At 38.8% G+C, this 14,322-nt stretch overlaps 1 protein-coding gene across 1 annotated transcript in view; it reads right to left on the bottom strand.

Moving 5' to 3' along the window:
* Nucleotides 1-14,322, bottom strand: part of LOC122996158 (gamma-aminobutyric acid receptor subunit beta-2) — a 72,689-nt gene that overhangs the window by 24,327 nt on the left and 34,040 nt on the right. The window contains exon 5 of the mRNA XM_044371740.1: nucleotides 1,004-1,086. Coding sequence (XP_044227675.1) covers nucleotides 1,004-1,086 — 83 coding nt within the window. The remainder of the gene's footprint in view (nucleotides 1-1,003; nucleotides 1,087-14,322) is intronic.

Here is a 14,322-nt window from a genome sequence, read left to right as displayed (position 1 = left end):
TTATAAAGAGAGAAGTCATTAATTTGAGAAATTTAAATCTCCTTCCTAATACCATTAGGGTACAGACATTGTGTAGTTTTTGCCGTTATGAAAAGCTGTGCTTAGATGAAAAGCTGTGCTTGAAAAACTCACAACAAAGAAAGAGATACAACAAAGGGTTTGCGATGTATAAAACCTTAAAATTCAGTATGTTGTGGTTAAATGGTAGGTGGACACTCCTTATGATGTACTGGCCATGAATTGATATCATTTGAAACTAGGCTACAGCTGTGAGCATTAGAAATAGTGTGACTATATCACTTCAGCACCATGGACAGCATACATTACAGCAGTAGTAGTAGTAGTTCACAGCACTGGTGAAGGTGGAGGCACTCATTGGGCTATGACAAGTAGCTCGTTTGATGAGGGCTAGCTGGTATTAATCACAGATCATTCAGAGCAAACTGTTTGAGACAAGGAATGGACCAAAATACAAATAAGGCTGATTAACATCGTTTTACCCAAATTCCCACCTACACAAAGTCCATGCACTTGGAACCATTTTTTGTGCAATAAAAAACACCTTATAGTATTTATCTGATTTGGTACAATACATTCTCTACAGAAGAGCAAACTCAGCTGAGGATATATTAAGGAAGGAAAAAGTTTCTACTTTTACCAAGGGAAACACTGGAAAACCGGATGGGAGGGATTATGTTGAAAATATTAAAATTCTGAGTAAATCCTTGTGCTACAGTAAAGCATACATTCTTCAGACCCAGTGCAGGCCCGGTTAGACAAAGTTCCTGAAAGCTGACTGAACAAATCTGTGGCTATGCCAGTGAATAAGGGTGCAGACTGAAAAGGAGACAGTTGAAAAAGCTAGATATTTATGTCAAAATTTAAGCTGTAAAATGAAACACATTCAGGAGTCCAGTTGTATATAATTCATCAGTGACAAGAGAAAAACAATCAATAAACAACAGCAAGGAAAAATTAATGAATAAAGGAAATATTTACTCACAACTCTCTATCTCCAGTGTGCAGTTTTGCTCATCCAGTGGATACCTTCTCAGGTCCATCATACAAGCAGCAGTGGTAGTGATCCTGAAAAGACATGAAACAATGATATATCATGTTCCATTCAAAGCCATTTTGGTAGAAGCTGATAAAAAGCAAATTAAATATCTGCTGTTTTCAATAGAATAACTGCAGCATCTTGTCTTGTCAGCAGATGTAGACAAACTTAATGAAATAACTGATTGATAATCATATGTTAGTGATCAGAACATAGCCAAAACTGGATTGCATTTATATGAGAAATTTTCTGCATTAGATATATTTAGGACCAAACCTTAAAGATTAACGTATCATCAGACTGAAAACCTAACCCTAACCTGGAAGTTAAACCACTGGAGATCAGCTAAAACAAGATTTTCAAGGGGTTTTCACTTACACTTTGAAGGACAAAACCTTAAAGCTCCTTTGGTGTTGCCTTGAGTGATAAGTGATTTTTGACCGCTGTCCCAAATCTACCTTATACAGTACATATATTCACCACCCACCCCCATCTACCATGGGACCTACACTGGCCGTCAATCGTGAATTAAAGTTTACAAATGTCTGCGGAAAAATGTGAGTACAATTTACCTTCATTTATCAAAGCCCCTATAATATATAACATTTCTCCAAAAATAAATATCAATCATCAATGAATACAATGAATATTTACTATCCACATTTTCATGAGTAACCAAACAAGACTTAAAATCCTCAAAACCTCTACAGGAGCCTTTGGGAATTTGGGGTGGTGATGATGTAAGTGGGAACTCCATGGGGATTACAGGCCCAAAGCTAATCCTTATGTCCCAGTTTTAGCATTGTTTGGATAATCCTGTGAGTCCTCTGTTAGACCCTACCTGAGATGTGAGTCACTGCAGGGATCAAACACTGTGGGACAGTGGTGACAGCAATTGGCCAGAGATAACAGTAGTAGTGTTTGTACTCTGACTGCTGCATGTCATACCCTCATGAAATATGTGGGATTAAAGGGAGTGCATTACATCTCAATGACATCCTAAAGACTTTTCAAGTCAAGATTATTGCTTGTATTGAATGCTGCTACTGCTATTACTACCACTAATAGTACTACAGAAAAGCAACAGAAGAAATTACAGTATTTTAAAAATATTTAGTATTCTTAAAAATAACTGTTACAACAAATCTGTTATATAAAATACAAGAGATCACACTATAATTGTATTTTCCTTCACTTACGTGTCATCTCTCCAATATCACAAAGCTTTAGGCCTATTTAAGTGTGTGATTTGCGTAAAGTGTAAAGTTGTTTTTTTCCATCCCTCCCTCCTGGATAATTTGACTGACAGTGCTTTGCTTTGTGAACACTGTTGTTGAGTGTGCAAAGTTGTGTGAATGAATAAACAATAATTAAGAGATTGTGGGGGGTTCTTTTATGTGTCTCCACTTAGAATCAAAGCGCTTTTCATGTATCTTTTTTTAAAAATATATTTTATTGATTTTCAAAATGCACACACATGCACAAACATAAAAAACAACAAAAAACAAACAAAATAAGCAAACAAAAACAAAAAAATCATGACAGCACCTAAATCAACAATCACAACCATGTAACAACATTAACAACACACATTAAAAGACCAGAATAGCACAAAAAAGAGATCTAATATATTTCAGTACCACTAGTTTTCAAATAAAGAGGATAGGAAATAAAAAAGAGAAGAAAAAGGGAATTTTAATTCACTTCAGTCCAGTTTTCATGAAATGGGATTCACTCTGAAAGTTAATCCAACCGCTCTGGACTAAGTCTAAAATTTCATATGGTAAATGAACTAAAACTGGCTGCAATATTTGTAAGAAATATGTGCTGTTCCCCTTTAAAGTAGCAGAGAGGCTTTCCATTGGTAAAACCTTGTATAATTCTCTGTACCACTGTGTTACTGTTGGGGGTTTGTCTGTAGCTTGTCATGTTTCAAGTCCTTAAACCCCAAAGTTTCACTTGAGAGGGAAGAATATATAAGGTGCTGCCACAACTCCACAAGAACACGGAAAATATAAGATGATTTATAGTGAGGTGTTGATCTCTAAGCTAATGAATTTATCTCTCCTCTGCATCTCAAGACACCGATGAAGTTTAATTACTTTAGCATTCAGAGAATATATGATGCATCATACACATAAATAAGCCCAGGGATGTACTTCTCTGAACATTACGTAAATCAAGGGAGTTGTTTTTAATGTGTAAAACATGGGGCCACTGGAATAGGCTAATAACACACTGTATCTCATCCCAACATTGTTCATTAACAACAAGTCTCAGAGTTATCATTCAGATAACAAGTATCATCCAAGGAAGGTACTTAAAATGATAAACATAAATCATATTACCATGTAGTAGCTTTGAAAGGGATCTAGCTTTAATCTCCACAAATCAACACTACCTGACTCTATGGAGTATGTTGAGAAAAAAAGGATCAATAAATCTGTAGATTATTATCTTCATTTCAGCTGAGATGGCCTTAAGGGTGAGTCTACAGACAGATACAAGAGTTTGAGGCAGAAGGGAGAGTGGAGCATAAAGCTGACACCTAAGACTTAACTATTTTGGTTTTCCTCTGGCAGAATACAATTTTGACATAAAAACATATCATCAACCGAGCTATGGTAAACTCAAAGTTGATATAATCAGTGATGAGAGGGAACCAGGTTTCTTTAGTTCTTTAGCATGGAAGAAACTCAGTGTTGATTTGTTTTCTTTTTGTTTATCAAGTATTTATCTCTATTTGTATTTTTTCTACTTTAGTGGGAAAAACATGTCATGTGTAATCAAAATTTCCAACTCACTGATATAAATGATATCAGCATCATGCAAAATTTTTGACACTGAGCCTGTCTTTATTTATTAAGAGCTAGTTCAAACATATAACTGTGAATTTTTTGACAAAGAGTAACAACATCAAAACCACATCCTTTATAATTCTACTTGAAATCCTTTTCTAGCTTGCATACATAGATGGATTGTGTGAAATGAAATGCAAATGAAACAAAGCAGTTTAAATCTGGATAATTTATAGCATGAATGCTCATAAACCGAATCTACTACTCAAAAACAAATGTTCTAGCATGGCAAATGCTTCGATAACAGGTGCAAACAGCCTTCTGCTGTACTGCCCCTATCATATTTTGTGTATACATGTCAGCATAACAGCATTTAGTGTTCCAATCACTATCAAAACAAATACACAGGGATGGATAATAAGGGATAATAACAGCAGCCAACCATGAGTCAATAGATAAGGTTATGTTGTCCATCAGACTTTGTGAAGGGAACATAAGGACGAGGCTGTGAGTAATAGGCTGCCATTCTTTCCCTGGCTCTGGTCTTGTGTGAGAACTTGACTCCCACTGAGGGAGTTGCCACAGAGCAGCACAGCATGGTGGGTAATCGTCTAGGCACACCTGACAACATAGATAAATTTGTGCCAGAGGAGAAGCTCATCTTGAGTCCAATCCTCTGTGTTATACAGCAGAGATAATCACCCTGTGTGTCTCTGCGCCTCTCTCGCTCTCTTTTGCTCTCCACTCTCTTTGCTCTTTTTCTCACTCTTCCATTATTCAGACCAACAGTCACTGCAATGGCAATCTTTTTGCATCTTATAATCTTTGTATTTCTAAAATCCAAGCCATGCAAGATTCATGCTCTTGCATATTGAACAGCAACATGACACATTGTATGTGATACGATTTGACAATAAGCTTTTGAACTAATGATAATACTTTCACAAAGCTGTTGTGGTCTTTTTTCATATTTGTTCATATGCCTTTTTGAGAGGCATTCCGTTCTGTCTATAAATCATCATAGTATGTCCGAGCAACCATGCTCACCACAGGCACCATATGGTGGACAGGTGGGACCACTCCTACCCAGTTCAAAACAGTCATTGTGGAATACTCAATGATTTCGAGGTCAAACCAAAAGCAATAAAAAAAACAAAGGGAAATAAAAAAGATTTGTTATTTTGCAGTGCTTGAAGGTTTGTTTAAAGGATTACCAAATTATATTATCACTCTCAAGGGCAGTTGTGTCTATATTTGTGTTTATGTAACAGCTAGTAAGGTAGCACTGGTCCCTGTTAGCCTCCTCCACAAATATGGCCGTATTGGGTTTTGTGTCTCATAACCCAAGTGTGCTGAAGTAGAACAACTGCACTTTCAGTCCCAGAAATGTAATTACACCAGTATCTAGCCAGTCTTAACACATCTTGAGTATAGCCACAAATCACACAGAATGGATAGTAGAGTAAATAGTAAATATTTTGAGGTAAACTGCACATTTATCGTGCAAACCTGTTGACTGTGTTGGCATTGTGATGGATGGAAGGAGAAATGATTCAGAATCATTCAAAAAGAGACTAAATAATCAAGTTTGGTGAAGATCATAAATTGAAGAATACTATCTAAGATAGCAGGAAACAATTTCATACATTTTGAAAATTAGGATTCCTCCACAATAAGTATGACTGAGACCTCAATGTCATGATCTCTGAGCGTTCGGACCTATCTGTAGTTTCTTTCTTTCTTTACTCTCTGTCTTTCTGCTATTGTAGCTTTCTTGGATTATCTTGAGTTTTGTGATTATCCTGTGTTTGCAAGATGATTGGATGAATGCTGTTTAAACTGCTTCATATTTGCAATATTTACATTTACAGCAGCTACAGTAGATCCTAAGTGAAATGTTGGGAACATACAGTTTACAAGTTGTGGTCAGTAAGAGAAAAAATAACTATATTGGTCATTAAATGGATTTAATAGCATGTTTAGTTTTCTGGCAAGTTGGTGGCTGTCTTCTCCAAAAAATCGAAAGCATAATTTTGCTGTTTGTTCAAAGACTTTATGTTTACATTCAATGCAAAGCTTCCAACTTCAACAACTCACGTCCCTTCTCCTACTCACAGTCACGTTGGAATACCTGCCAACATTTATGTTTTCAAAATCGGGAGGCTTTTTCAGGGGGCGGTGAAGTGAAAGATAACGCTTTGCTCGAGTTGACAATACACTCGTTACTACAAGTGCAACAAAACCTTCGTGAGTAGAAAGCCAATAAGTACTTTATCAAACCAACTGCTCAACAAGCATAAACATGTAGAAAAGCGATATTTTAAACTACTTTGCCAGCAGTGTCCCATCCACTGCCAGTATGCTTTACACAACCACAGCGCACCACAACAAAAGTTGTCTGTACATAGCCTAACTGTATATCTGAGTTTGCCACATATCTTAACATTTGGCAATTTCTTGTAAATTTAGTTACTGGCTGAGACACACCAGTACCTCCTCTCTCTATACCAGCGGCATCTGCAGGTAGTGAATCACATCAGCAGCAGAGGACAGGATGAAAGACTGCCTGCGCAGAGAGCAGATGCGCACACATGCTGTACAGTGCCAGGAACAGGTTGTGATAACGAAAAGGAAAAGAATATGAAATCGGGAGATTAATGGGAGTAATTACCAATCGGGAGCACAGCGGGAGAAGGGGTTAAAAATAGGGAGACTCCCACGTAAGTTTCTTTTAACCAAACTTTAACCATGATTCTAAGTACAGGTTTAATATTTTTTTACTGACAAACTGTCTATTTTGCTGTTTCCATATGATGTTTATGGCTCTCTAAAAACCCACACAAGGTAAGGCAGTGAGGCAAAAGAGACCACAGGAGTGAAATGATGAAAAGAGAAGAGATGAGAGAAAATTCAAGGCCAGAGGATGTCAGGTGAGACAGAGAGGGGGACCATCATAACAGCACCTTTTAATAGCAATAAAGAAATTCAAAGGGAAGAGTTCTAGCATTAACATGCTGTTTCATATTACACACCTCAGGGGTTATCCACCCCCCAGAGTGAAACGGCAAGGTTGTTTGAGAGTAAGAGGGTTAGATGGATTCTCCTTTTCTTTCTCTCTTGTCCCCAGTCTTTGTCAGCATTTATTTCTCTCTGATGGATTTGCTGCTGGTGATGGGGCTGTAGCTTCCAAGTGTTTAACCAAGGAGTAAATTGCCGGTTACTTTCTGGCAACTTTCTGATCTCTGTGTCAAGATGGAGTCAGTGATGTAGAACCAAGAGCAAGAGCCTGTGGCAGAGTCTTTGAAAAGACTGCGTGGGAAAGGTAAAGGTTATGCATGTTTGTGTGTGGTTATGTGTGTGCACTTGTGCTTCTGTGCATGTTTGTTATGTTGCTGTCGTTCTGTGGATGTGTGTGTCTGTAAGTGCCTGATTGTGTTTGAAGCTGTCTGGCTCTCCGTTTACCTTCACATACTTTCTCACTTGTCCCCAAACGATGCACAGCAGCATTTCTCTCTCAGTCTGAGTACGGTCCTTGGTTGCTTGGTTACTGCCTGAGGACATTGCCAGCCACACCAACCGAGCCCCATATGTTGCATCACCTGCAGTGACCCTCCATATTTACCAGACTGCGCTCAAAGACTCTCTTCCTGGATGGATGAAACTTGTGAGGTCAAATCAGGGCCAAGTAGCCTTAAGGGTTTCCAGCAGTCATTGGGATTCAAGCCAAGTAAATGTGTGTACTGTTTGTCACACACTCATGGTCTATGCATATTTTGACCAAATCAAGATGAGAGAAGGTCTTGCATCTATTTTGTTTCACTTTCTTTTTAAATAGTCATGTTTTGACCCAACAAGAATCTTCCTCAGGTCTTTCCATTTTTAAATTTTTAAATTTTGTCTTTCACCCAGTGAATGAGTTTTGTGATGAACCTGTTTCTTAGGACTTTTTCATGACTGCTGAGGGACACTTTGATGACAGACCAAAACAAGAGCAGTTGCCTTCTTCCAAAGAAAATCAAATAATGCTGCCCTTAAGATCAAGGGGAAAAAAAGGTGACAAGCCAGTGGTGTTACCCAGAACAACAAGAAAACGGTGAGGGTTAAATTTCACACTCAGGATGACTGAAGTTACAGTTGCTTGTCTATGTTGGCCAGTAAAAAAGACATTTTGGGTCTATATGTACGAGTATTAGGGGGGGCAGACAATTGGGAGGAGTGTGTGTCTGGGTCTGAGTGTATTTTTTGAATTTGTAAAAGGGGCGTGTTCAAGTTCAAATTAGGGTATGAAGTTGCTCTTCAAGTAGCCAGAAACATAACTCCAAATAAATGAAATGTTGCTCACTAACTGCTGGATGTGTAACTAGGCATCTGCTACTAACACATTCAACTAAGTATCAGCTTAAAAGATGATGATATGTCAATGTTTTTTTTTTGTTCCAAACTGGCCAAAAAATCAGTTATTGCAGGCTTAAATGAAATTTCTCATGCATGACCTGTACTTGGAATGGAGTATTGTTTTACATAGTGGTAATGCCACTATACGATAAATGATCTGAATTACATCAATTCGGCTGCCTGCAGAGTTCTATCATTTTCATCTAGAGACACAAAATGGGCTGTGTGCTAGAGCCACATTACTTGATATTTAAGATAATGACAGCATTCATAGAGCACTCAACCCCCATAGCAAGCTGCTTCCCACCTACACCCTACCAAGAAAACATAGGGAGTTGGATGCCCATACCACCAAATCACTTGGATGCTGTAACAATAAATTCATATTTAACAAAAAAATCGATGCTATTTAAAATCTGAAGGCAAAACGTTTGTCGTTTACTGTAAATGTTTACTCGACTGGATATTGATTATTATTCACCATGGCAACCAAAATTTCAAGACTTGTTTTTCTCCGGAGGACAGCAGCTGTGTCTTCCTGCCGCCTGGCAGCTCGGGTGTGCCACAAAATCCTGTCTTGCTCCTGTGCACTCTCTATCAGCACTATCAATGACAGACTCTAGTGACTGGGGTTTTTCTTCAACTGGAATTCCCCTCATGTTTGCTGTAATGATCTCCACTGTGTGACGGTGACTGTGGCTGTTACCAACGCTGCAATTCTGCCCAAATGACGCAACTGCTTTAATTATGACGTCCTACACCGCCACACAGCTACGGAATTTAAGCAGCTTCCTAATTACACCCAACAAGGAGTTTTTACCCCGATGCCAAGAGTTTGGGATTTTAAGAAACATAACTTGTTACATCCATAAAGGCTTGCACTGTGGTTTCAGTGGGGAATATGGAAGCAAAAAAAACTTAAAGGTCATTGTTGGAAACATCACAACACTACTCCACACCAGGCAAAATGCAAAATATAGTCACCCCCTACTAAACCTAAGCGTCAAATGCTTTTTCAGAACTGGAAAAGCATTGACCCAGCCATCATGACTATGGACCTCCAGCACATCACCTGCCCAGCTTCTGCATCAGTGGATGAACTAATGGCACTGCTCTCTGAGCAGTGTCTTTGATCCTCATGCCCCTGTCAAGACGCCTGAGGTCATTTTTTCATGCTCTGTTCTCTGGTTCACTCATGACCTGAAAATAAAAACAGCTGGATGTGTCCTGGAATGACATTTTCATACTCTCTGGACTCGCTGTCCATAAACTGACCTTCCATCAACATCAAAGGACTTATTCAAAGTCCCTTAAAGATGCTTGGTCACAGTTCCACTCCAACCTAATTGATAACAATCTTGGCAACCCTAAGCATCTTTTTGCCACCATAAATCATCTCCTGAAGCCACAATCATCTTCCCCAGTTGAGGCTACAGAAGAGTGATGTACCAGCTTCATTGACTTTTTTAGAGCCAAGGTCAAGAACATCCGCTATCTGATGTCCTGTTCTTCCTCTCTGCCTCCTCCTGTCATTGACTCTCTGGCTTGGAGCTTGCCATCTCTACTCCATTTTACTTGTGTCAGACAGAGCCACACTGAGGAAATCCTCAGGAAGATGAAACCCTGCACCTGTGCCCTGATCCCATTCCCACAGCTCTGCTCAAATCATACATCCCCATTCTCAGCCCCCTGATCACCCAAAGTGTCAACCTCTCCCTTTAAACTGGTAGTGTCAAATCTGGCCTGAAGGGTCAGGTCACAGTCTTCCGTCTCCTCCTCAAGGAGCCCACAATGGACCCAGAAGTTCTTTCCAACTACAGATTTATCTCCAAGCTCCTTTTCCTGTCCAAGGTGTTGGAGAAGGTGGTTGCTTCTGAGATTCAGGACCACCTTAAACACAACAATCTATTTGAAAAATTTCAGTCAGGTTTTCGTTCAGCAGACAACACTGAAACATCTCTGCTGAGGGTTGTGAATGACCTGCTGATGGCAGCTGGTGCAGGGTCCCCTTCTCCTGCAGGGTCCTGATTCTCCTTGACCTGAGCACTGTATTTGACACTGCAGATCACACCATCTTCTTAGAGGACCTCCTCACCATCATTGGACTGTCAGACTCTGCACTTAAGTGGCTTCAGTCCTATTTTTCCGGTAGGATTGAGTATGTCTGTATAGAATTCTAGATTGCTATGAAAACCAAGAATGCATTAAGAACAGTATATAATTGGGAATCGCAAGAAAATTTCAGAGAAATAGAGACACAGAGTGTGAGAGGAGAGGAAGAGATGCTATGCTGTGTATATTTCTCACTTTCCCCCTGATCAATGTCCTCTAGGTATGCTGCATTATCTGTTATGAATTTATTTTTCACTGCATGAGGAAATGCACATGTGGTGTGAGAGCGTGAAAAGTGTGAATTGCATGAGTCTCACGGTCAATGTGTGAGAGTTGGCAGCCCCACCTGTGGTGTTCCGCAAGGATCGGTTCTCAGCCCCATCCTGTTTACCCTCTCCATGCTCCCCCTTGTACATGTCATCAGCAGACATGGGATGTCTTTTCATTGCTATGCTGATGATACCCAGCTGTACATTGAAACTGCCCCAAGCCCTTCTGCGGCCATGTCATACCTCAACACCTGTCTTTAGGGGATAAAAGCCTGGATAAACACATATTTCCTCCAGTTAAACTCCTAATTGGCACTCCACACCAGATTCAGTCATCCCCCATACCTCATCTTACGTTTGACGGCCAGGAAATCCCTCTTTCATCCTCAGTCACTAATCGGGGTGTTAGGTTTGACCCTCCGCTGACTTTTGATGACTGTATAAGACATCGTTGCAAAACCTCTTTCTACCATCACCTCAAGACTGGACAACTGCAATGCGCTCCTCACAGGGATTCCTGACTTGAGCATCCAGAAGCTCCAGTATATTGAGAACAATGCTGCCAAGATCCTGATGAGAGTACAAAAACACAAACATATAACAACAATTCTGTTTTCATTGCACTGGCTCCCTGCCTCCTTCAGGATTGACTACAAAGTCTTGCTACTCACATACATATCCATCAATGGAAATGCACCTTCCTATCTGCAGGATCTAATCATACCACAAACCATCACCCGCACACTCAGATCTACCAGATCTACCGGCAGCAGTTAGGGATCCAGCCTTCTGCTCTGCTCCACCATGCTTGTTGAATAGTCTTAATAATAATCAAACCATCGGAGGGTAGCACAGACCCTAGTCTCTTTTTAAAAAGCCTAAAAGGCCTAAAAACCTTTATTTTCAGGAAGGCTTCCTTTTTTTAAGTCTTATTACTATTTTCTTTATGTTTTGTGTTCTATGTTATTAATACTGTAGCACTCTAAGTTTCACTATGAATAAAAAGTATGGTTCAAATTATTATTATTTTATCATTATTTAACTCAAATCTTACTTGTGTATGCTAATTCTTCTACTCTATTTGACAGAAAAGCTCTTTGTTTCTGCAGTCTCGTTGTGCTCAGTAATCCTCAATGAACACACTAGTCAGTTGAACAAAGAATATTCAGGCCTATCTAGCAGCGAATAATCCTAATGAAGAACAAAGGCAAGACCCTCCTTTATATGTGCCTTATCAGACCTAACCTGCCTGAGAAATACAGACAGGCATTTTTGTTGTTTGTTATCATTTGCTTTTGCATTATTATTATACTTCCTGAAGTCAATTTCTGCTGTTTGTTGTTGTTTCCCCACAGGTGAAAGTCTGCCTTTGAAATTATGGATTTAGTTTTAAAGATCAATGTGGGGTTGGTACAATTTATGCCAAAAAAATAACACCAGTTTGTGTGTCAAAAGATGTGTGCACATGAATACGTATCAGCCTATAGAAAGGGTTGGTGCTGTTTGCCTTTTAGCCACCATAATGAATCCCTGGGATGAATTTATAGTCCAATGGCAAATACAGTAAGTGCGTGTCTGAATATTCATCAGCTGTTTGTACATTCTCTGTGTCTGGCTTCCTCTATTATCAGCATCTATGGATTCGCTGCATCCAATTTCATTTCCAATAAACAGCCTGAATGAGAAGAATCTCCTTTCCACAGACTGTTTGTGTATACAGATAATGTGGCCACTATTTCCTCATTAATGTATCCATATTGTATTTCTGTGACAAATGAACTATTAACTTTGATGCACAGATTACTATTAGCATCAGTATAGACCACAGGTCACAAGAAGTGATTCTAGGGGCAAACCTTTGTTTTCTTATTATACTCACCTAGTAACTTCAGAATTTTGTCATGATAGACAAAAGATAATTACACTCTTAGTTTCTGATCTGATGCCACTATTGCCAGGCTGATATTGTTTGTCAGTATTTTCCGAAACATTACAAATCACAGTTTCAAAAACAAAACCATGCTCTGATCTTTCACCACTATGGTTAAGGTTTGATTAGTCTTAGGTACAAAAACCACTTGGTCAGGATCATAGTTTGGGTTAACATTGCTACTTTTTTTAGGTAAAGGGACCTATGTTGCCATGGTTACAATAATAACAATTTAGTTAAGATTAGGGAACAAGCCTGGTCATGGTTGAAAGAAAACTAACATTGACTATTGGTAGGAAATAGGAAACAAACAGCCCCCCATGTTAAAGAAGTTTTGTTGACCCATCCAATTTCCCCCAACCTCCTTCCTGCAGACTTTGTGGCTCTACTGTATAAAGTCATAATTCCAACAGCCACTAGATGGCTTTGTCACAAATGTTTTTTTTTTTGTTTTTTTTTTGTCATCGACACTAATGCAGAAGAATGGTATCACTTGATGCAAAAATGGCAACAAAAAAAAAAGCCTAGTGAAGCATATTACAGCATTTGTGATTCATTTCTGACATACTGTATACTGTAACATAGCATAACCCATGCAATAAAGAAGTGCCATGCTTCTTGTTGTAATGGAATCTTGGTTTATGCAAAATAAATGAATAAATACTTCAAAGATATTGTAATGCTAACTGCTGTTAGTGTTTTTTAGGTCATTGTGTAATGAGTGACAAAGTATTACTGTTGGGACACTAATGTTGAGTGTTCTGCTACAAGAGTTGATCCTTATATGGAAATGTCAGTTGCATTAGTGCATTTTGGATGTGAGATTAGCTGTTGTGCTGAGCTGCATGTCAGTAAAGAGAACTGTCACAACTGAACACCAACTTTGGCTCTGACTTAGGATACTGAAATATGTATTCATGATTTCAAATATTTTATTCATATATGTATCCTTCCCATATCAGAGTATAGGAATTATCATTTGCATAACCCCTATTATTGATCATACTTCATTTTCTTTGGTTTTACTACTGGCTTCTGAATTGGCTCAATTTCAGTCACAGGGACCATTAAACTTTCATGTAGTCTACTCTAATTAATTGGCATAATAAATTAAATAACTGCATAATTTGCATTAGGCTTTCAGGGAACAGTAATATGCTGTATCTGCATGTGCTGCCTGGATATGAGTGCACTCACTGACATGTGCAAGATCCCATGACCCAATTTAGGATTTGTAAAAATCTGGTCATCCTACTTACATGATATTGAGTGTCAAGGGTGATGGATTTCTTCTCCCAGTTTCAATCTAATCCTACTACATCCAAAGTAATATTTGCACTGACTTTGTGTCACAACGTCTGCTGTGCTTGGGAAATGTTCAAAACCCTATTCCAAGTGATTATGGATTTTTCATTTGCATATTGAATTCAGTGGTGGGGTTGATACTGTAGATTATCATTTTTAACTCAAACGACCTGATGCAGGGATGAGTCGTACTATTTGAGTTCTATTTCAGTATGATCTGACCATCACAATCTTCTGGTGCCTCTCTAGCTTTCTTCTATGTGTTTTTGTCCAGCCAATGAGCAAATTCACTCTGAAGCATGGAGAAGCACTTCAACACAATGGGTTGCAGTGATACTAGATGTCACATTGATGTCACATTGGGACATTGATAGGAGTATGTTTAGAATTGTTACAGATTTTGGTTTGAATATAGTGGAATATATAAAATCTGATATGTAATATTTAGCTTCCTCA

Source organism: Thunnus albacares, chromosome 13 (assembly GCF_914725855.1).
Source record: "Thunnus albacares chromosome 13, fThuAlb1.1, whole genome shotgun sequence".
Taxonomy (NCBI): Eukaryota; Metazoa; Chordata; class Actinopteri; order Scombriformes; family Scombridae; genus Thunnus; species Thunnus albacares.
Note: the sequence above shows the minus strand (reverse complement) of the source record. Positions and strands in the feature narration are given on the sequence as shown.